This window comes from Penicillium verrucosum, assembly GCF_028828655.1.
Source record: "Penicillium verrucosum strain IBT 35672 chromosome Unknown utg000002l_segment0_segment0, whole genome shotgun sequence".
Classification (NCBI taxonomy): domain Eukaryota; kingdom Fungi; phylum Ascomycota; class Eurotiomycetes; order Eurotiales; family Aspergillaceae; genus Penicillium; species Penicillium verrucosum.
The window spans coordinates 2,823,444-2,843,111 of NW_026643211.1; the positions used below are offsets into that span (position 1 = coordinate 2,823,444).

The 19,668-nt window shown below is 48.5% G+C and overlaps 8 protein-coding genes across 8 annotated transcripts; 4 read left to right on the plus strand and 4 right to left on the minus strand.

Moving 5' to 3' along the window:
- Nucleotides 1-894: 894 nt before the first annotated feature.
- On the plus strand, nucleotides 895-2,960 carry N7516_006734 (fungal specific transcription factor domain-containing protein; the record flags this gene model as incomplete). The annotated part of the gene is made up of 7 exons (XM_057219454.1): nucleotides 895-928; nucleotides 979-1,197; nucleotides 1,250-1,444; nucleotides 1,571-1,824; nucleotides 1,880-2,346; nucleotides 2,412-2,724; nucleotides 2,772-2,960. The coding sequence occupies 7 exons, from the start codon at nucleotides 895-897 to the stop codon at nucleotides 2,958-2,960; spliced, it is 1,671 nt and encodes a 556-aa protein (XP_057073545.1).
- A 559-nt stretch (nucleotides 2,961-3,519) lies between these two features.
- Nucleotides 3,520-6,294, minus strand: N7516_006735 (uncharacterized protein; the record flags this gene model as incomplete). The annotated part of the gene is made up of 6 exons (XM_057219455.1): nucleotides 3,520-5,011; nucleotides 5,074-5,325; nucleotides 5,392-5,409; nucleotides 5,465-5,550; nucleotides 5,608-5,898; nucleotides 5,980-6,294. The coding sequence occupies 6 exons, from the start codon at nucleotides 6,292-6,294 to the stop codon at nucleotides 3,520-3,522; spliced, it is 2,454 nt and encodes an 817-aa protein (XP_057073546.1).
- Nucleotides 6,295-6,968: 674 nt separating this feature from the next.
- Nucleotides 6,969-8,391, plus strand: N7516_006736 (inositol polyphosphate multikinase; the record flags this gene model as incomplete). The annotated part of the gene is made up of 2 exons (XM_057219456.1): nucleotides 6,969-7,051; nucleotides 7,194-8,391. The coding sequence occupies 2 exons, from the start codon at nucleotides 6,969-6,971 to the stop codon at nucleotides 8,389-8,391; spliced, it is 1,281 nt and encodes a 426-aa protein (XP_057073547.1).
- Nucleotides 8,392-8,670: 279 nt separating this feature from the next.
- N7516_006737 (mitochondrial 37S ribosomal protein uS19m) lies at nucleotides 8,671-9,255 on the plus strand (the record flags this gene model as incomplete). The annotated part of the gene is made up of 4 exons (XM_057219457.1): nucleotides 8,671-8,713; nucleotides 8,790-8,805; nucleotides 8,929-9,111; nucleotides 9,213-9,255. 4 exons carry the CDS (start codon nucleotides 8,671-8,673, stop codon nucleotides 9,253-9,255), a joined length of 285 nt encoding a protein of 94 aa, XP_057073548.1.
- Nucleotides 9,256-9,874: 619 nt separating this feature from the next.
- N7516_006738 (putative TFIID and and SAGA complex TAF10 subunit) lies at nucleotides 9,875-10,809 on the minus strand (the record flags this gene model as incomplete). The annotated part of the gene is made up of 2 exons (XM_057219458.1): nucleotides 9,875-10,315; nucleotides 10,534-10,809. 2 exons carry the CDS (start codon nucleotides 10,807-10,809, stop codon nucleotides 9,875-9,877), a joined length of 717 nt encoding a protein of 238 aa, XP_057073549.1.
- A 501-nt stretch (nucleotides 10,810-11,310) lies between these two features.
- N7516_006739 (uncharacterized protein) lies at nucleotides 11,311-14,185 on the minus strand (the record flags this gene model as incomplete). Its single annotated transcript, XM_057219459.1, has 4 exons — nucleotides 11,311-12,573; nucleotides 12,631-13,284; nucleotides 13,348-13,835; nucleotides 13,978-14,185. Coding segments are annotated over 4 exons (2,613 nt in total), but the record flags the coding sequence as incomplete, so codon positions are not given.
- Nucleotides 14,186-15,535: 1,350 nt separating this feature from the next.
- N7516_006740 (PhzF family phenazine biosynthesis protein) lies at nucleotides 15,536-16,408 on the minus strand (the record flags this gene model as incomplete). The annotated part of the gene is made up of 2 exons (XM_057219460.1): nucleotides 15,536-16,183; nucleotides 16,256-16,408. The coding sequence occupies 2 exons, from the start codon at nucleotides 16,406-16,408 to the stop codon at nucleotides 15,536-15,538; spliced, it is 801 nt and encodes a 266-aa protein (XP_057073551.1).
- Nucleotides 16,409-17,916: 1,508 nt separating this feature from the next.
- N7516_006741 (uncharacterized protein) lies at nucleotides 17,917-19,638 on the plus strand (the record flags this gene model as incomplete). Its single annotated transcript, XM_057219461.1, has 1 exon — nucleotides 17,917-19,638. The coding sequence occupies one exon, from the start codon at nucleotides 17,917-17,919 to the stop codon at nucleotides 19,636-19,638; it is 1,722 nt and encodes a 573-aa protein (XP_057073552.1).
- Nucleotides 19,639-19,668: the final 30 nt, after the last annotated feature.

Below are 19,668 nucleotides of genomic sequence, written 5' to 3' on the forward strand. Positions count from 1 at the left end.
ATAGACCGCGCAACAGTACATTTAGAGTAGTTAATCCTAATTCGTTTGTTTTCGCATTTCAAGTGCTTCCACCTCAGTCATTATTTTGTATGCAGATGGATCGGAAGCCGGTAGAGGGAAGAAACTGCGCACAGAGCATATTTATAGTGACTATCGTCAGTTGGACAAGAATTGCGAGGCGATTCAAGTCTAACTAGCCAGATATATAACTAACTAGTTAACTAGTTAGTTAACTAGTTACCTATAATAAAAACAAAGAACGCGACTACGCCTTGAAGGCGGTGTAGAATATTGCGGGGTATATATATATCTGGGAGTTGAAGCACTGCAGTGACACATCTTCCAAAGTTACAACCTTCAATATGATAAGAATCAACAAGTCCTGTGATCAGTGCAGGTACCGAAAAGTCCGATGCGTCGGTATAATCCACTTTCAAATTGCTGTCAGGTACATGGAATGGACTAGTTAAGGCTGATCATTCACAACTATTTGTAGTACCTGAAACACCCAGACGACCGGGGGCACCATCCACCTGCATCCACTGCATCGTATGCCTGTTCCAACTTCCTGGTGGTACAACATCGCCTCTAATGCAGCTTCACGTAGAATCGCAACGAATCTTGTCAATTTACACCTATCAGACGCAAATTCCGGCGCGAAGATACACGTGCGTGCTGGCCCTGGCCCTGTACAACCAATACACTGCATGTGTGATCACTAACGCCACGTAGAACCTGCTCCCCTCCCTATTGAATCATTACGGTCACGCGAGAATGACTTACCCATCGACCGTATCTTGCGTTTTGGGCCTCAAAATTTCGATCTCTATGATGATTCCGTCGTTGTCAAGGTATGGGTATAAACACGTACTTCTAGCAAAGTCCACATTGCTCATGACATCGTACTTGCAGGCTAGCAATGAGCGAAGTAAGCTTATAGTTCCCCATCTATCTGTGTACCTCCTCACACATGTCTAGCGACCAGCTCGGGCATGAGCTTTTTCTCGAATCAACGGATGAGTGCATTGGCCAGCCGAATAGGAACGGATGTACTTACAGAGCTTGTTGAGGACCTAGAAACCATCCTTGTGTCACGAGTATGTTCGCAAAACGACTATTCGCCGTCTACGGTTGAGTTCCAGTCGCCTCTAGCCGGTGTTAACGTGACGTCAAGCGAAGCCGGGGCCTATATTGACGGTCAGTCTATCCTTCCCTTAGTCATTGTCTGGCATCTGATTGAAAGAACTAGCCTACTTTGACCGGGTCCATCCTATTTACCCCTTTCTTGATATACAAGTGTTCACCTCGCATACTGCTAATTGCCACCGTACTGGGACATCGAAATGCAGCAAAGCATGTTCGGCAATATATCATGCTGTCCTAGCTTTGGGTAGCCAGTACCACCAAGGCGGCAGCTTCATACCAGGTTCGGGAAAGGCATGGAGTATTTTTCAATTATGTCTAGGTATTATTCCAGACATATTGGTTCCTCCATACTCATTAACGAAGCTTCAAGTATTTTAATGCCTGCACCTACTTTGTCTCATGTCATACTGACAAAATCCCATAGGCTCTGACAGCTATGGTGAGAGCTCAAAATCCTCGCTTATTATTCTCTCACACCTAATGTTCGAGTTGCAGTCCATCTTTGCAATGAATGCCTGCTGTCTTCAACTAGATCAGGCGTTGGTATACGAAGCCGCTAGAATGGCGCAAAGCCTACGCTACCACAAATCTTCAAATGCTCAACCAGCTCACTTGAAGGTGTTCTGGACTATATACCACTTGGAAAAGATTGCCTCCTTCTCTGATAACAATAGCTCAGTGCGTTAAAAGCTCTCTCCGGGCCATGGGAAATATTCTACTAATCATTAGCCAGGTGTTCGCTGATGAAGATATTGGATGCGACATCCCTTCCGTCCCGGAGTCAATGTTCGGAGACTACAACTGGTTCCTATCCGCCATCCATCTAAGCAGACTGACATCGATCGTATACACCACCCTGTTTTCGACGAGGTCTTCTTTGAAGTCCACAGAGGACTGCCTATGCTCTATCAAACACGTACGGCGCGGGCTAGAAGAATGGCGCTTATCGGTACATGTGGCATTTCGGCCGAAGGAGCCAATCCGACTAAGTGAAATTGGAAGTCCGAATATGAAGATGGTCGCTATACAGACGCATTACTTGTACTACAACCTCGTTTTTGCTGTAGAACGCCTATGCCTTCACGTCGACCCCGATGAAAAGCTGGATCGCGAGGATAGCAAGTGGGAATTGATGAACGCAGCGCGCACTGTCATTGAACTTGTTTCGTTCATTGAAATCAAGCCTCATATGCCTATCTTGTAAGTGCATTTTCCTCAACTTCAACGGGATACCAGCCGAAGGTCATACTCATAATTTAACCTAGCGTTGCTGGTATCATGCCATTATCGGCAGTCTTCGTTCTGTTTGATTTTGTGATTCACAACCCCGCTCATAGAGAAACGGAAAGTAATATTGCCTTCCTTGATCAGGCTGCGGCATACTTCAGTCAGCTTGACTACGCCTCTAAGGGCGCGCTCCCAGGAAGCATCATCTCAAGTTTTGCAGGAATTGCCCGACAATATATTCTCAAGTTGCGGGAAAGGGTACCCACGCCTACCATCTCGAAGCCGGAGATGCAGCAAGGAACCCAACCAATATGGGATTACGGGCCAGATATTGATTTCAAAGATATAGATGTAGGGAACCTTTCTCTGATATCCAAACATCGCTAACTCCGTCATAGCTTTCTTCGATAATGTCGCAGCAGAATTCCGGGCAACTTCCTTTCACGAGCTTTGCCACGCCATCGCCGTATAGTCTCGACATGCTCAATTACCCCCCATCCCAGGATATGCATGCCTCGAACAACCAAGTAGAGGACCTGCGATCCATTTTCGGCCTTGTGTTCCCTGATTGGGCAGGGGATGTATAGGCTTGTCTCCGCTGCTCAGGGCACGGGTGCTCGGTTTTGCTCGATCAAAATGTGGCAAGTGGCGAACACTAAAAGGGAAAGAGAAAGAAGTTCCTCTCTATGTAAAACAATCTGAACCATTTTTACTAGAGGTATTGTATATTTGTGGATACGGGTACTATGTCGAATTGTATGCGATGCCCTCGTTGATATAAAGAAAGGGAAAGATATATGCAGTGTTGGTTTAACTACTGTATAACCAAGGTCATGGCTGCCAGAAAACACAGAATATCCTTTCTTTCCTCATCGATCAGAGCTTTACCTAGGTAAGTTCCATGGCGAACAGACTGTTTGGTCCGCCCGGAGTATATGTATGCGAAATTTGAAAGGAATCAGACGAATAGTTTATGTTTTAGGTAAAGACTACGATACAAGGATGCGGATATTCTTTAGATATCCATACGGATTTCATTTCTGGTTCTGCATTTGGCTAAGGACATATTTGAAAGGCATTCCGGTAAATTTGCAGCAGACTGATCACGTAGAAAAACGATAGCTGCGCCTAGTGACCTTTCAATCACTAGTTGTCTCCCTCCAGTGCGCCCTTGATTTCCTCCTTTTTCTCAACAGCCTGCTCCTTCGAAGTCTCTGTCGGTCCCTTCGGCTCCTGGGCCTCCGCAATAATCTGCTCCTTCGAAGTAGTCTGGGTTCCTCGGTTGTTTGTTGGTCCTTTACCGGGCTGTCGCTCGGGCTCCTTGCCCTTCGCAACCTTCTTCTCCGAAGTCCGGCCTCCTCGCTGGGCCTGTTCCTTTTCAAGCTGCTCCTTTTTTTCCTTGAGGAACTTGGCGATGACCTCCGGTGCGATATTAGGCTTGATCTTTTCCGGGTTCTGGAAATGATTGATAGTGCGATCAAGGGTCTCCTTAGGGGTCTCAAAAAGAGGAATGTTGCGGGGCTCACTGCTAAGGCGCGTGCGGGACTGCTCTCCCTCGGTCGACTTCTCCTTACCTTTGCGCGGATTCGGATCCACCACGCCCATCAAGTCCTTGACTTCCTCCAGGTCCCAGCCGAAGGCCTCAAGGGTACGGATAATTTGCCAGACAGCAACCATGGCATCATCACCCGGCTTGAGATGGAAGGTCAACTCGTGTGTCAGCATGTGCATAGCCCACTCAGCCGGGGTGGGCTCAGGAGGGCTCATAATGGACTCCTTTGCGCGACGGCGTGCGACTTCCTCTTCATCGGGGATGAAGTTAACAGGCACGGGCTCGTCATAGTCCAGCATCCAGTCGTTGTACAGGAACTTGTAGAAGCTTGGCAGGACCGCCATGACTTCATCGAAATAGTGCTGTCCGAAGTTGGTCTCAAAGACATTCGCGATGATCTTCATGCCGGGCAACATATGGACAAGCAGCTCAGCTTCAACGAGGAATTCGAACTCGTAGGTCGGGGCAAAACCAGCATCCCAGTCGATTTTCTCCCAGGGAGCGAGGTCAAAGGGACCTCTAGCAGGATCACGGAATTCCTTGGCTCGAATCTTGCCAACTGGGCTGAGGTCGGGGCACAGCTCATTGTAGTAAGCGATGGTTTCCTGGGTAGGTTCCTCCACAGAGATGATCTCGAAACCATCGATGTCTGGGACCTGCTTGGCTGTGGTCATGTCCATGTCAACAAGAATCTTGAATTTGCGAGCAGTCCGGTCATTCCCAGCAATTGCAATAGCATACTTGACGACCTTGCGAGCCATATCAGCGGTGAAAACCACTTGATCAGCGTATCGAACATTGGTCCATGCGTCCGGGTCATCAACATCTTCAAAGTAGTAGCCACCAAACAGCACGGAGCAGCCGCGGTTGAAGTCTCCGGGGCCTCGATGATGAACAAGTTGCTGGTTCATCCACAACTCCTTGGTAGCCCGATCGCAAGTCTTTCGGGCTTCCTCGAGATCCTCTGTCTGCTCGGGACAAACATCGTGGTAGAGCAGGTAAGTAAAGAAGTTCTTCATAGTGTCAGTGCACACTTTGATTTCGTCCTCGGTGTCAGGATTGTAGTAGCCCATGTAGAACCCAGTCCTATCGACTCAGTTAGCATCATCTGTGACCTTGAATAAGTGTCCAGATACACCAAAACTCACAAGTAGCCAGTGGCAACGCTGTTGAAGGAGATTGGGTATGGTTTTCCCTGTCTGGGGAAGATGGCCGTGTTGCTGCGAGCCTGCATTGCTTCCTCTTTGGTCATTTCCTTCAACTCCGAAGGAGTCACACCCTGGGAATGATTGGGGCCCACGCTGACACCGCCGTACTGCAGGTACTTGAGGAAGACCTTACGTCTGTAAGGCTCAAGGCGTCGCTTGTACAAGAAGCGCTTGATGGCCTCGTCAATTCGACTAGATAAGTCATGTTAGTTGATGTTGTTCAGTGTGTGTTGTATCATAATCTTTTGGGGATATTACTCAAGAATTGGCAAAGCACTGTGATTAAAAGTTAGATACTGCCTCAGTTAGGAAGGGGTATAAATGGACATACGGATCATAGATGGTCTTGTTCTCCTGGAACTCCTGTGGAGTCATTGGTGCGTCGGCATAGAAGGGTTCGAATCCCGAGGGTGCGTTCTATAAAAGACTGTCAGACAATGTCCGAACGGGAAAACATCAGTAACACAGTCATACTTCTCCTCTCTGACTCTTGGGGCGTCTCTTGTTCTTCTTCTTTTTCTTTGTACCAACGTCAAGTTCAACGTTTGCGAGAAACTTTTCCTCGGCAGGATCATGCTTGAATCCAACCTTGGGCTCGTTCTCCGAGACCGTACCGCCCTTCTCATGCGAAGGGCCTGCAATGCTTTCCGACTCTTTTGCAACGACGGCAAAATCAATTGCTTTCGGCAAAGCGCCTTCAGGGTCATCCTTAGCTAGGACCTGCTTGTTGGGCTCCTGGTCCGAACTGACCAAAGGGTCCTCGACCTTTAGAATACTGTCAGCATAATTTTCTATTTGATATACCAAATGGATTGGGATCTGGTTAGACAGAGTCAGGATACTCACATTATGCTCAGTCTGGGATGCAGCGTCCGACTCCTTGAGCTCAGGCTTCGCAAGAGTGACCGGATCAATAAAATGAACACGGGCATCCTCAATGCGAGGCAATTTAGCATCCGACTCCGGAGAAGAACCGACGATGCCTCCCTTGGTAGCTTCGCCATGCTCCTGGTCCAGGATGATGGGATCAATGTTAGCAGTGACACTGTCACCAGTCATGGCCTCAGTGGGCTTGATGGACTTCTCAGAGACACTGGGATCCAGTGATTGGGCAGCCGCAGACATGTTGTCTTTACGCTCAGGGTCAGGTTTATCATCCATGATGAATGATAGAACTAACGAAGTTGAAAAGCTGATGTTTCTGTGTCGCGAGAAGCGAGGATAAAGGTTGGAAGGGAGAAGAGAAGATTAAAACAGAGAGACGAGACTCAATAGCAGGCACCTGGCACCTGACACCGGGAGTCAATGAGATGCTTAGTCGTGATGCTTAGTCGTGATGCTTAGTCGTGATGCTTAGTCGTTCGTGATGCGTGAATGAGTTCGAGTTCAATCACTTGGAAGGTGGAACCCTGTCTCTTTTCACTTCTTCACTTCTAGAAGATGTTTTACATTATGATAGGTTATGAGTCATTATATTGTATACAGTATATATATGTACTGAGTTAGGGTATTGAATAACTGAAGTTGTATAGAGAGTATATACTTCGTAGTATAACTAGATCGTATAACTAGTTAAGTAACTAGTTAGGGCCGAGAATGACATTATCCCCCTTTATCCCGCATTTCGGCTGTGATCATGCCTATCAGTTCTACATCGATCTCAGTTCTCATTCAGATGGCACATATTTGAATAAATTCACCTCATCTGCATTCTGTTTGCCAAGTTCAAAGCTATCTTGTGGGTCTACACACCTCAGAAATACTCCAGTTGTGTGGATCCGCCCAGAATACACCTGGGCACAACTCCCTCAAAGTCATAAAGTGACAGTGTCAAAATGTCCTCGAAACTAGAAAGTCGAAAGACACCACAGCTAGGTAGCGAAGAGTTGATCCCCTTTGACCATGCTGCTGCCGGACAGTAAGTTTTTACACTCCGCTCTGTTCCTGGGCCGACGTCCCGCATGGATTAGCTCAACTGGGCGCGCGAAAGAAAACCAACCCTGGCAGGCTTGAGTATGATATTAGATCTACGAGGATGCTAACAAGATCTTTTTATCCAGCGATGGTGTTCGTTGCACGCCTTCTGGCGCCTTGATCGCGAAACCATGCACGCGGCAGGAGGTAGAATTCTACGAATCCAGCGCGCTCCACCCGGCATTCCAGCAGTTCATGCCCCTCTACGTCGGATCCCTCTCATCCTCCGAACAACAGCAACCGCTGGCGATTGCTGCCGCCCGAGAATCTGGCGTTCTTCCCCTCCCCGACTCCGGCGTCGTAACTACCGCTTCCTCACAACCGCCATCGCACACATCCATCGCCCCCGAAGACGGCGCTGTCCCGGCTAAGGAGGAAAAGGCCTGGGTGCCCTCCGGGGGCAAGGAAATTGATACCGCCTTGTCGATCGTCCTGGAGAACATTGCCTGTGGGTTCCGTCGGCCCAACGTGCTGGACGTTAAGCTCGGCGCGCGTTTATGGGCTGACGACGCGCCGCTCGAGAAGCGGAAGAAGCTTGATGCTGTCTCTAAGGAAACTACCAGCTCTAGCCTTGGATATCGCATCGCGGGCATGAAAGTCTGGACTGGCCACCATGGGGAGACTGATGAGGGCGATCGGACAAATCCATATGCTACAAAATACGAGGGCGCAGAGGGTGAAAAGGGCGAAGTCATCGAGAAGGATGGATATCGGCGGTATGACAAGTGGTACGGCCGCTCCTTCAATGCGGATAATGTCAAGCAAGGCTTTGAAACTTTTCTTGCCGGTGCAAAGGCGGGCAAGATAGACCGATCAAAATTGGTTTCCCAGCGCTTGGCGACAGAATTGAAAGACTTGCAGCGGGTTATCGAATCCGAAGAAAGCCGGATGTACTCTGCGAGTGTTCTGGTGGTCTACGAAGGAGATATAGAAGCGATGGAGCTTGCAATTGAAGAGGAACAGAAAGCCCCGGCACCCCGTTCCCGGGAAGAAGAAAATGATGACGAAGATGACGAGGAATTCGAACTTCCTGAAGAAGCCTTGGAGTTGGTCAATGTCCAGCTTGGTGATGGGATGCCTCAGCAGGCTATCAATATCAGCATTGATCCCGAAACCATGCAAATGCCCGAGGACGATGACGAGGAGGACGATATTCCTAAAGTCCACGCCCTCCGCTTGATTGATTTTGCACATGCCAGTTGGACCCCTGGCCAGGGACCTGACGAGAATCTTCTCAAGGGCGTGCGCAGCCTCGTCAAGGTCTTTGAGGAACTGGCAGAGTGAAATGGAGTGTAGAATCGCATGTGCCCACAGTTGCTGGCGGCCGTTGGGTACGCTACTACATTGCGGTTTTTGCTTTGTTTTGTTTATTTTCAATCAGCTACATATATAGATCATATCTTCATTATCACTTAGCCAATGTATTACGTTCATTTATTTACTATTCGAGCGCCTGGTTTAGGTGGCACCTGGGCGTATAAAATTGCTGACATAATCCCGCCGAGACTTCGACATCGATCTTCAATATCGCAGAATCGCAGCTGCGGAAACCCTCAAACCAAAATGTTTCCCACACGCGCCCTTTTTGGCCGGTCGGTCTGGAAAGGTGAGTCTTGTCAGATCTATAAGATCTATATTCTGGTATAAATTTCCGAGAAACCACACGCTAACACTTTCAACAGGCCCAAACATTGTCCCGTACGTAACATCCAATCCATGCCGAATAGAAACCAAACACGCCCTACCTTCGAACACAGAAGTTCTCACAATGGGATAGTATCCCATACCGAACCTAAAAACTGACTCAATGATCCAAAACAGCCTCCCGCTCCCACGCACCTTGCCCCCTCCACCCAACACTCCTCCCATCCGCACCACGAAACGCGCAGCAACCATCCTCCCGAACTTTGTCGGTCTACGCTTTGCTGTGCATAATGGCAAGACATACGTCGAGATCCAGGTGACCGAGGAGATGGTCGGACGGAAGCTTGGAGAATATGTTGCGTATGTATACATCTTTCTACACCTGTCCAGCATGCAACATGAGCATAATGAGCAGGTTTGGGGTAGTATGATTAATTACTAACATTCTATTTGCTGTATAGCACCCGCAAGCGCTTCACATACAAGCAGTCTAAGAACAAATAAACGATTCGCATGATTGCCTGGTGCAGACACCTCTTTGCGCTAGGAGAGCTGCATTGCATCTCTTTATTTTGCCATACCATGTACAGATATATCGTTGGATCCCTTGTGACATTAGCTGCTTTTGGGTCGGAGTTCAATATACATTTTTCTTTTTGCTAGATACAAACTGCCAATCGCAAAGTGCAATGCGACTTGTATACAGTATCCGAATGTAGAACATACATAGAATGGCAAATATGTCAATGCCCTGTAAACCACTAGTTCTAATATGCTGTGTTACAGATTCTGCAAATTTCCCTCCTACACATGTGAAATGTTTCATAACTATCATTCCATAACTACATATGTAGTTCCTGTAGCATTGCATACAAAGGGATAGTAACCAAAAAAAAAAAAAAAAAACACAGTTCAAAAAAAGAGAAAACGCCATCCATTGGATCCTCCCAGCCACCAGCCCAGACTAACAATGCAGTCATGATCCCAGGTCACTCAAGACCATTTGCACACCCAAACGCCATAAGCCCGAAAAATCGCAAAAGACAAATGATGGGGAAAAGGTACAAATAAAAACCCGACGCAAACGAGAAAACCCACCTGAAGACTAGTTTCCATCACCGCACTACCTGTAGAACTCGCCTCGTTTCACGCTAACTCCATATTCTGAAACTGCCATTCCAAGGTCTTCCATAGTCAATACCGTGCGTCCCTGGCCAGAACCACCAGAACCACCACCTCCAAACCCAGGCCGCTGGATACCAAGATGAGTGCCAGCTTTGTTACCCTTGCCACCATCACCACCAGGAGCTGGGACACCGCCGGCGCCAGCAGGAGCGCCGAGACCAGCCGCAGCTGCTAGACTGCCGATGGGGTTGTTTGCGGAGGAGCTGTTTGAGGCGCGGATGCGGGCAAACTGGTACGAGTCCGCTGCAATGTCTGAGACAAACTTTTGAGCGGCGAGTGCCAGGAGGCGCGCTAGGTGAGGTGGGGTTTGGCCGGGCCCTGTGCCTGGAGGTGGGAGACCGGCGAGGGTGAGGTAGTGGGCTGTGACTGCGTCGGGAATCTGGAGATCGAGGAGTCAGTTTTCTTTCTTGCTTTTCCCCTTGGTTGTCTTGTCTGATGGATCTTGTGTTTTGGGTCGTGGGGCTCTGCTTTCACATGTGCTTCGGCGAAATCTTGAGGTAGATTGATGGGTGGCGGGGAGACGCCTTGGTCCACCGTGTGACCAGGCAATGAGGAGAAGCTCAGAGAGATTATAGTCTTATTTCAGAGATGACTTACGATTGGTGCATAGTCGTCCATCTTGCCGAGGAACTCGCGCAAGCTTGTCTCCTTCTTGGAGGGTTCTGGCGCGGGGGCCATAGGATCTTGGCCAGGCGCGGCGTTCATGTTGTCTCCGGTCTGAGTTTCGGTGTTCATGTCGACGTCTTTTTCGATGGAAGCATCAAGATCAGGCTCAGTTTTGATGTTATCTTCAGATTCGGACGGAGGGAGATGCTCTTGTGATCCGTTCTGAGGTGTGGGTTGAGGAGGTTGCGATGTTTGAGAGTCGGCCATGTTGGGCAAATATCGGCAGAAACCCCTGCAAGTATCCTTTAATTGAGACTGGGCTGCAGACTTCCAAATATAAGGCCAATCAATGGCTACGACGGTTATACGTTCGTTTATAGGGAGACTCAAAAGTCACACGGATAGTGCACGGGCCATCTGGTCTCTAGTGGATCCCTCGGGCTTTTTCTCTACTTCGACTACACCATCTACCATCTACAACATATATATATAAAAAAAAAGAAGGGGCTCTTTTCTTCATAATCATTCATTTGGACTCTACAACTATGTACTCATACATTTGGAATGCATTAAAAGCAATCGCCCAATCCAAGGCGCAATGTCGCAATCCCAATAGTAAAACAAATGTGGTTCCCGAAGGAACAAATATCACAATCCAGCCCTAGACTCCGAAACGAAAGCGCAAATCCGAGGTTCTCATGACGAATCTTGCGGATGAAAAATAAAAAAGCTAAATCAACAAGAAGAATGCTTGGATATGACAATCCTCTACTGTCCCAACTGCATATGAGGATCGATGTGGTCGGGAGTTGGCTGAGCATGCTGCTGAGGGTATTGACTTCCATGTACCTCCTGGCTCAGAGTCTGCATGAGATTCTGTTCCGCGGTTTGATCAAACACGGATTGGCTGTTGGCATCTGGTGGAAGGCTAGGCGAGGCGGACATATCATGGCCCGACACGGGAGCTCCATGAGCTCCAGCAAGCGCCATCATGCCCTTGATTCCTTCCACGTGAGCCTTGTCTTCTTCGCCCTGCTTCTTCTGTCTCTCGCGGGCTTCCCGCTTGGCGGCCTGGGCGGGAGCGCGGGTTTTCAATTCACCAGTAACGAACTTCAGGTAGTATGGTACCTCAATTCCACTCTTCAAAAAGAAGAGCTTCAAGTTGCGAGCCTTGTCCTTCAGCTGTACCTGGTTGCGATCTTTGAGCGCTTCGCTGATCGTTCCACCAGGTCCAAACATGGCAAGAATCTGACTCCAGTGGGGACCCTTAACGCGGTCCAAGCCGGCCATCAAGGCATTCTCTTCTTCGGTGGTCCAGGGTCGACGTTGGCTGGGAAGACCTGATTTGCGGCTAGTCGGAGAAGACTTCGCGGATGCGGCCATTCGGGCACGTTCGTAGAGAACCTGAGTAGGCTGTGACTGAGAGTAATGGGGAATCCCCGGCATGTATCCATGGTTGGAGGACATGCCATTCGCCCGGGCTTGCATAGCCTGCGCTGCATTGGGGTTGTATTGCTGGAAAGTGGCCTGCAACGGGCTTTGCTGGAAAGTCAAGGGGGAGGCCTGCTGTGTTTGATAACCTCCAGGGGGAGTGGGACTATGATGATATTGTTGGTGAGCTGGCTGCGGTTGTTGTGCAGCAGTGTAGCCATGAAGATACTGGTTCTCGGTTTGGTTTTGCTGCTGCGGCTGCTGTTGCTGCGGCTGCTGTTGTTGTGGTGGCGGCTGTTGCTGCTGGGGTTGCTGGGGTTGCTGCGGTAGAGGCGACGGACTAGCCTGAGACTGGGTCTGTTGAGGCTGTTGTTGATGCTGCTGTTGCGACTGCTGCTGAGACCGTCGGAGGCCATGGCCCTGTAGGGCAATCTGCGCAGCTCGGGCAGCACGCGCAACAAGATCACCATGCATGTTTCGGTCCACGGGGACTTCAACTTGTTGATTGAGTGAGAATTGGCCCTGGTGGGTGGTGTTGGGTGACTCGTGAGCATCGCCATTTGAACTCGAGGGCTGACGGCCCTTGACAGTTTTCTTTCCCTGGTTTATATTAGAACAAGCACAACAATTGAGAAAACATAAAGGCAACAAACGAACCTGTTGGGTATTGATGGCGTCGAAGTTCTTCGAAATGTAGGAGCTAAGGTCACGGAGGAAATCTTCCCAATGATACTTATCCGGTAGGGCATTCAACGCTTCCTCGTTATTGATCTCATTGAGAAGGATGTCACGGCGAGAGGTGAGACGGTTCACAAAATCTGTCTCCGATGGTGCCAGCTGCCGGGTACCAGGCCGTCTCGCCAGCAAGCGCTGTTCCATGTCGTCCGGGAACAGATTGTAGAGGAGCTGCGTACGGGTGAGAGCCTTGTTATGCATGGCTGCGATGAAAGCCTGCGTCTTAAGTTCAAGGTACAAAGCGCCTTGAACCTTGAGTAGACGACCACCTTCAGGGACAAACACATCTAGGAAATGATCATTGAGGTCCGCAAATCCAATTTCCTGAGATCCGAAGATGCTTGAGACAAAGGACGCCAGGTTCGCTTTGCGAATGACATCAATTTGAGAAGGGTCTGTGATTTCAAGGTCCGTAGGCTGAAGGAATGAATGCTTAACGGTGTAGACTCGCTTTGTGTGATCAAACAAGGAGCGCATGGTGGCATATGCTTGGCCATTTTCGGAGTCAGGCTCGGATACCATAGCAGTGAGGTCTTGGTAGGTGTTCTTGGAAAGGAACGACAAGATTTGCGTTGACTAGAAAGTGATGGGCAAGTGTTAGGAGACAGATATCAAGTAGATAGTATGAATTGAACTCACCAGGTTGTCCAGAATAGGGAGACTCTGAATCTTGAGGTGAGAGTTGGCCTTGAGGAAAGCAAAACCTCTGGCTCCCGGGAAATCATTCGACGGTGGTAGCTCTTGGGGTCCCATTGCGACGGTTTGCTCCTGGCGCTCTGTGTGATCCATGATCTCAGAAATTATTGTGGCCACATCGGGATTAAGATCAGTGTTACCGTCCTGGGTGGTCGTGACCCCGGTAGAGGTGACATGGGTGTCGTGAGTGCCATGCTGAAGAGTTGGGTTTACATTATGATCGGTTTGCTCAACGGTGTCAATAACGCCTTCGCCGAGAGCCGATGCCAATTCTTCTTCGATTTTGTGACCAGGGCCATGCTGATCGGCCATCAAGACCACTTCGTCGGGCAGAGAAATATCACCGTCGGGGCCATCGTCAATACGGCGCTTTTTGGCAGCCGGAGGTGAGCCATGCTCCTCATCATCGAGGGAATGAGGCACTTTTTGGTCTATGATACGAATTTAAATGGTGAGTATTGATTCCAAGGTTACATTGAGCTTCATTGGCGGTGAGGGTAAAAGGTATGGGTGGGGGGTGGTCGATGGCTGGTGAACGGGACGATCGGATGGGCGCTTGAAGAGAACACTTACCAATGTCACCTCCATCAGAAGGGAAGGGAGGAAAGTCAGATGTTTCCTGGCCATCGAATGATGGCCGCGCGCCTCGAGACTCGACCATTTGGACGAAGCGCCTGCCTGGGGTCGGGGTATCAACTTCCGAGAGCAGAAATGAGGGCTTAGGGGTAGGGCGCGTTTGTAGGGCTTGCGGAAGAAGGATGGAGGAGCGAAAAGATGATTTTTCTGCCGGGCGGTGGAATTTTAAAGGTGATGGGTGGAAGCGTGCACATTAAAGAAAATGTACGTGGATGTAAGAGAAAGTGAGGAAGATGGAGAGAAGATGGAGAGAAGAGAAGAAGAAGAATTGGGGAAAAGTGCGTGCTTGGCTAAAAAAAAGTGCGTGCTTGGCTAAAAAAAAGTGCGTTTGCATTCGTCGTCAACACGCAAGTATCTTTGTCGTGCGTTCACCATACACAAAATACTTCCTTCCTTTTCGGGATATCTCGCACACCACCCACTTGAAGACCACCATAATTAACTCATGTAGAATAGCTTAGCTGCTTGTCATCTTGTTTTACAAATTATACGCCTGGCATGAAGCCGGTCTTATTGAATAATCCAGGTGAATCCGGGGAAATAATCTTATCAACTATCAGTCAAATCTACGATAGCCTGCATTTTCCGCTGTTCTGTCAAGAAGGCGAAGGCGGTGGTAGGGGGTTATATACGAATAGAAGCTTCAATCATGTAGGAACAAGCTTTTTTTTCTAATCCTAAAGATGCATTTTTTACTATGTAAATCAAAGTCCATAAAATCAGGCAGAATCAGGCAGGTGGGGGGGGGGCAAATATATCAACACCCATGTAGATATTATCACATTTTCATTATTTCTCAGTTCATAGAAGCCTACGGTACCTTACTTATGTATGTATGATGCTATACGTACCGTGGCTTTCCGATTTGATCTGCCGCCGCTTTTATGAGGTGGGTAGATGTCAGCACGGACTCCAGATAGCCTCTCCTACAATCATCCTATGCATCCCCAATTCGCATATCTTGATTCTAGTTTCACTATGCCTTCCACTTCAACCTATCTTGATATGTATTGCCACAGTCAAGATACCACAACCCATCCCTGGATCGAGGAAAGTCGAAAGTCACACTACCGAGGCTCCGGTCATGGATTGTCTCAGCCTTATATACGATACGGGTTGTCCTAATTTATCGACACGCAATTCCTCTCCCCAAAATACATCCCAACCAAAAGCTCCCGGTAGCAGCTATGCTGAGGGAAAAATAGCACATGGCCATAACCGAATACGCCAGCAGAAACAGAAGTAAGCAACCTAAGGCTTTCTCACCGAGTTTTGAAATTCTGTTAGCAGCTTTCGTTTACTTAAAAATTGCCCAGGGTCCTTTCATTTGTGATTGGAGGCACTGCAAACGCCGTGAACCCTCCTACGCTTTTTGGCTCGTAGTAGTGTACTCCATATAGGATGGTCGCAAGGCAAGATGTGAAGTCTTACCAAGCGAAAACGAATAATTGTAGGGAAGTTTCCGTGGGCAACATAAAAGTCCGTGCGGAAAATATCACAATGGTTTCTCTGCAGTCACTAACTCAGCACTGCCTCCAATCCAACAGCTGTTAACGTCATCGCCCCGTTTCCTAAACCTGACACTGATCTCAGATGGATGGCCCATGGCCGAACACTGCTTAATCTTGACATTCCGATCCGTGCTGTGCACTTGACCATTCATTAGAAGCCCAAAGGCCAAAGCAGATGCTGCGATTCCAGTCGCAGCATCCTCGCGGTATCCGGAGGCTTTGGGAAATTGCCTCGCTTCAAACTCCTGTAGTTTGAAATTGGAAACAGCATATGGATACACACCGGTGCTATCAATCTTCTCACAGAGCGTTTCTATCCGGGAGAACTGTGGCTCCAGAGTGTTCAGCAAAGAAACCGACTTGAGTGGGACCAGCGTCTTCACCCTGCTCGTGGCGGCATTCTGGATATATAGCCCAGGGTACAAATCATCTTTTGAAACCCCCAAAACAGACACAATCTCATTGGTGTAATCGTCTTCCATAGAGTCCATTACCGTGCATGCAGGCTGGGATATTTCAACCCATATCCCATCCTTTGTATCGTCTGTGTCGCCTGAATCATGCGAGACCTTTGCTTCGATAATACCGCTCCTGGTCAAGAGACGATCCTTGTCCCGTTCGAGCATTCCAAGCTTTGACATTAGCTACAGGGTTCCAATTGTTGCATGGCCGCACCTCCATTTCGTGGGCGGGGACCCAGAAACGAAATTCATAGTCGCAGACCGAATCTGCCGGTGCGGGAAGACGAACCCGCTCTCGTGCTTATGGCTTGTGGCAACTGCTTGCATTTCTGCGTTCGACATGCCGCCACCTGGACCTGCAGAGAAGACTCGCAGTAGATGGACATGAGCTACCATTGTAGATAGATGTGATGTAACTAGATGATGCAGAGTTCTAGTTAGATGAGTAATTGCTGGACGTGTGCATATCCCGGATGAATGCAATATGACCTGAATAGTAATCACCTGAATGATCAAAAATAGGAAAACGAGGATTAAAGACTATCAAACTCGTTTGTGAGTCAAGCTTCCTGACTCTCCCGTCTACCTCGGGTATGCACAAACAACTGCGGAGTGTGGGAGATCGACCGCGCAGTAACGTTGGATGTTGATCGACAAGTGGTGTATACAACTGTGGACGATTGGTGAATCGGTAAGGTCCCGTAGGTAACAAGGGATTATCACTAAATAGGTGTCTTATCACTAAATAGGTGTCTGAATTCAAGCCTATCTGTCCGTCTGTTATGCATACATCCAAAAATGCCGACAAAAGAGGGTCGCAGTTTTACTCGCGCGTCCGAGGAATATTCAGCACCCCCATATATGTTAGGACAGTCCCCTGAGGGGTTTCCTAGTACGGTATGGATACGAGTGAAGAATGTGAGATGTGCCTGATATGCGTATAATGATATTCAATCGCTGTTCCTCCCAATTTTACTCTGAGATCAAAAAGCGGCAGGAGATGAACACTAAAACGGAAAGGGAAGGACCTCATCCAAAAAGGAGGCTAGTGCCGTTTCAAGACTAGCGTATTAAGTACATAATTTGTTCACGGTGATGCCTATATGTATACTACTGATGAATCGATGAAATTTAGATATGTAGACGGCATTCTATCATTCTTTGTACTACTATTTTCACTTACTAGGCAGGGTGGTGTATATAAAAGTCCCGTCGACTCTTCCTCCCAGATAATTTGTGCGCGTCATCAATCATAATTTCACTTGGGTATAAATTGCATGCAACCTTGAGACTACGAATCCTATGAATCCAATCGAGCTGTGGTGGATACCTAGGTATCGATACAAGTAACCAACCCTAGAAGAGTCGGTCATGATACTTTCTGGGTCTATGTATGAATCGAATGAAGTTACCCTACTGAGTAATATATATCCTGGTTGGCTTGTGATTGAGTCTTACCAACATCTGCCTACTGGGTATTGTTAGCTCTCAAGGGGGGTTTTAAGTATCTTTTCAGGCTACTTCATACATTTTCTTTTATAAAAATTCGAAATCAATTTCCAAGTATATATAGTTAGGTTGTACTACCTACGGTAGTACTTCATCCATGGATGTCGTCAAGATTCAGCTGTTCTCCACTATCCGAAGAACCCGAAAGCTTAAAGTGCCACCAAATTTGATATTTACGAATAGAAAGCCGGTATGTCTACTTCCAGCAGTACCGGTCCCCGAAAGCGGATATCTTATCCTCTGGTTCCCTGGTATATCCTGCCAGCCCTAACATCACCATACCATTCGAGGTCTGGACTCTTTACTACAAAGACGTTGCCCCCCGTAGTTTTTTGTAGAGAAAGTATCAACTCAGTGAAGCCTTGCTATCCCTCAATGCTTGAAAGACCATCTTAATGTATAGCCTATTCATCGCTCTCCTGACCCTGCAGGGTTTGGCGGTTTCAGCCCAAGACTCCCAACCCACAGAGAAGGTTTGGGGGGTATTTGCATTTACTGTTCCTGGAGACAGCAAGCCTGGTGCGCTCGCCAGCTCTCGGACCTTGACCGACTATGGAGCCAACCAACTCGCCGCCGCAGCATCGGATTTCCGTTCTCGTTATGTATCTGGAGGCTCTGATACCGGAATCCAGAACATATCTCCAATAATTTTGGATTCAAACGATGTGGATGTACTCTCGATAACGGACCAGAACATCATTGGCTCCGCTCAAGCATTCATGCAAGGTCTATACCCACCACTCGGCTCAATGGACGTACCAGCTACCCAGGTTGCGAACGGATCGTTTGCACAGGCGCCATTGAACGGGTACCAATATCCTCGGATTGTCACTGTCGGCGAGGCAGACCCCCAGTCTATTTTGATAGAAGGTCACGCAATGTGTGCTATGTATGATGCCGCCGAGGGCAAATACCGTGGTAGCGACGAAGTACAAGATATTACGCGAGACACAAACGCCTTTTATAGGAAACTGTGGAAACTGGCATTGTCTGGAGTCTACGATGAATCATCCGCAACTTACACGAATGCCGTTTCAATTTCGGAATATTTGGATTATGAAGTTGTGCATAATGACACCTTGTTGGAGAGTCTAAATAACGCCGACATCCTTCGTGCCCGCTCGCTGGCGGACCGGTATGTGTGGAGCACAAACAGCCAACAATCATCTTCCAGCGGGTCTATGATCCGAGCAGCCAGTCCGATTGCAGGGCAGACATTGGCGTCGAGCATTCTAGAAGCCTTCGATCTGAACATCCAGGAAAGTGGTACCCGACAGAAGATGACCTTGTTGTTCGGTGGTAATGAGCCAGCTGTTGCCCTGTCGTCTCTGGTGGGACTCGCAAACCAGCATCAACCAAACTTCTTCTCCCGCCTGGCACGAGGTGGTTCGTTCGTTTTCGAGCTGTACAGCTTGGAGGACAGCAGCAACTTGTATCCATCCTATCCTGGGATCGACAATTTGTATGTGAGATTCTTTCTTCATAACGGAACCGACAACGCCACCGACTTTCAAGCGTACTCCCTCTTTGGACACAGTCCTAGTCGTGCCTCAATCTCATATACCGAGTTCCGCTCCTCGCTGGAGACATTTGCTGTGGCCTCAACTCAGGAATGGTGCCTCCTCTGTAACGCCGAAACTGTGTTCTGCAATGGAGTGTTAGACCAGGATGCATCTCAGCCAAAGAAAGACAAAGGGATGGCCCCCGCTGTAGCCGGAGTCATCGGTGCTGTCATAATGCTTGCTGTGCTTGGACTCACAGCAGTTATTGTATTCCTCATTTGTCGTGCTCGCAAGGGCAGAAATCCCAACAAAGGAAGTTTGGGAGGGTTCAAGGGTCCTGGTAAACTTGCCAGTGATACCGATGTGTCGTTCAGTGATCCCATATGGAGAAACTCCAAGACCGACGATACGCAGCCATCCAGTGGTATCACTGCGGGAGTTGGAGTTGCTTCACAGGGCAAGGAACGCACTGGAAGCTGGGAGATGGGGCAGGGGAAAAAAGAGATTGAGAATATCCAGCCTGATGGCATGAAAGTGAGGTCACCTTTTGATGAGCATGAGGAGGACTGGGGTATACACAGTCTTCAACCTGTGAAAATACGGGAGAGTGTATAGATCGTATCATGTCGTCGCAATCGTATTATG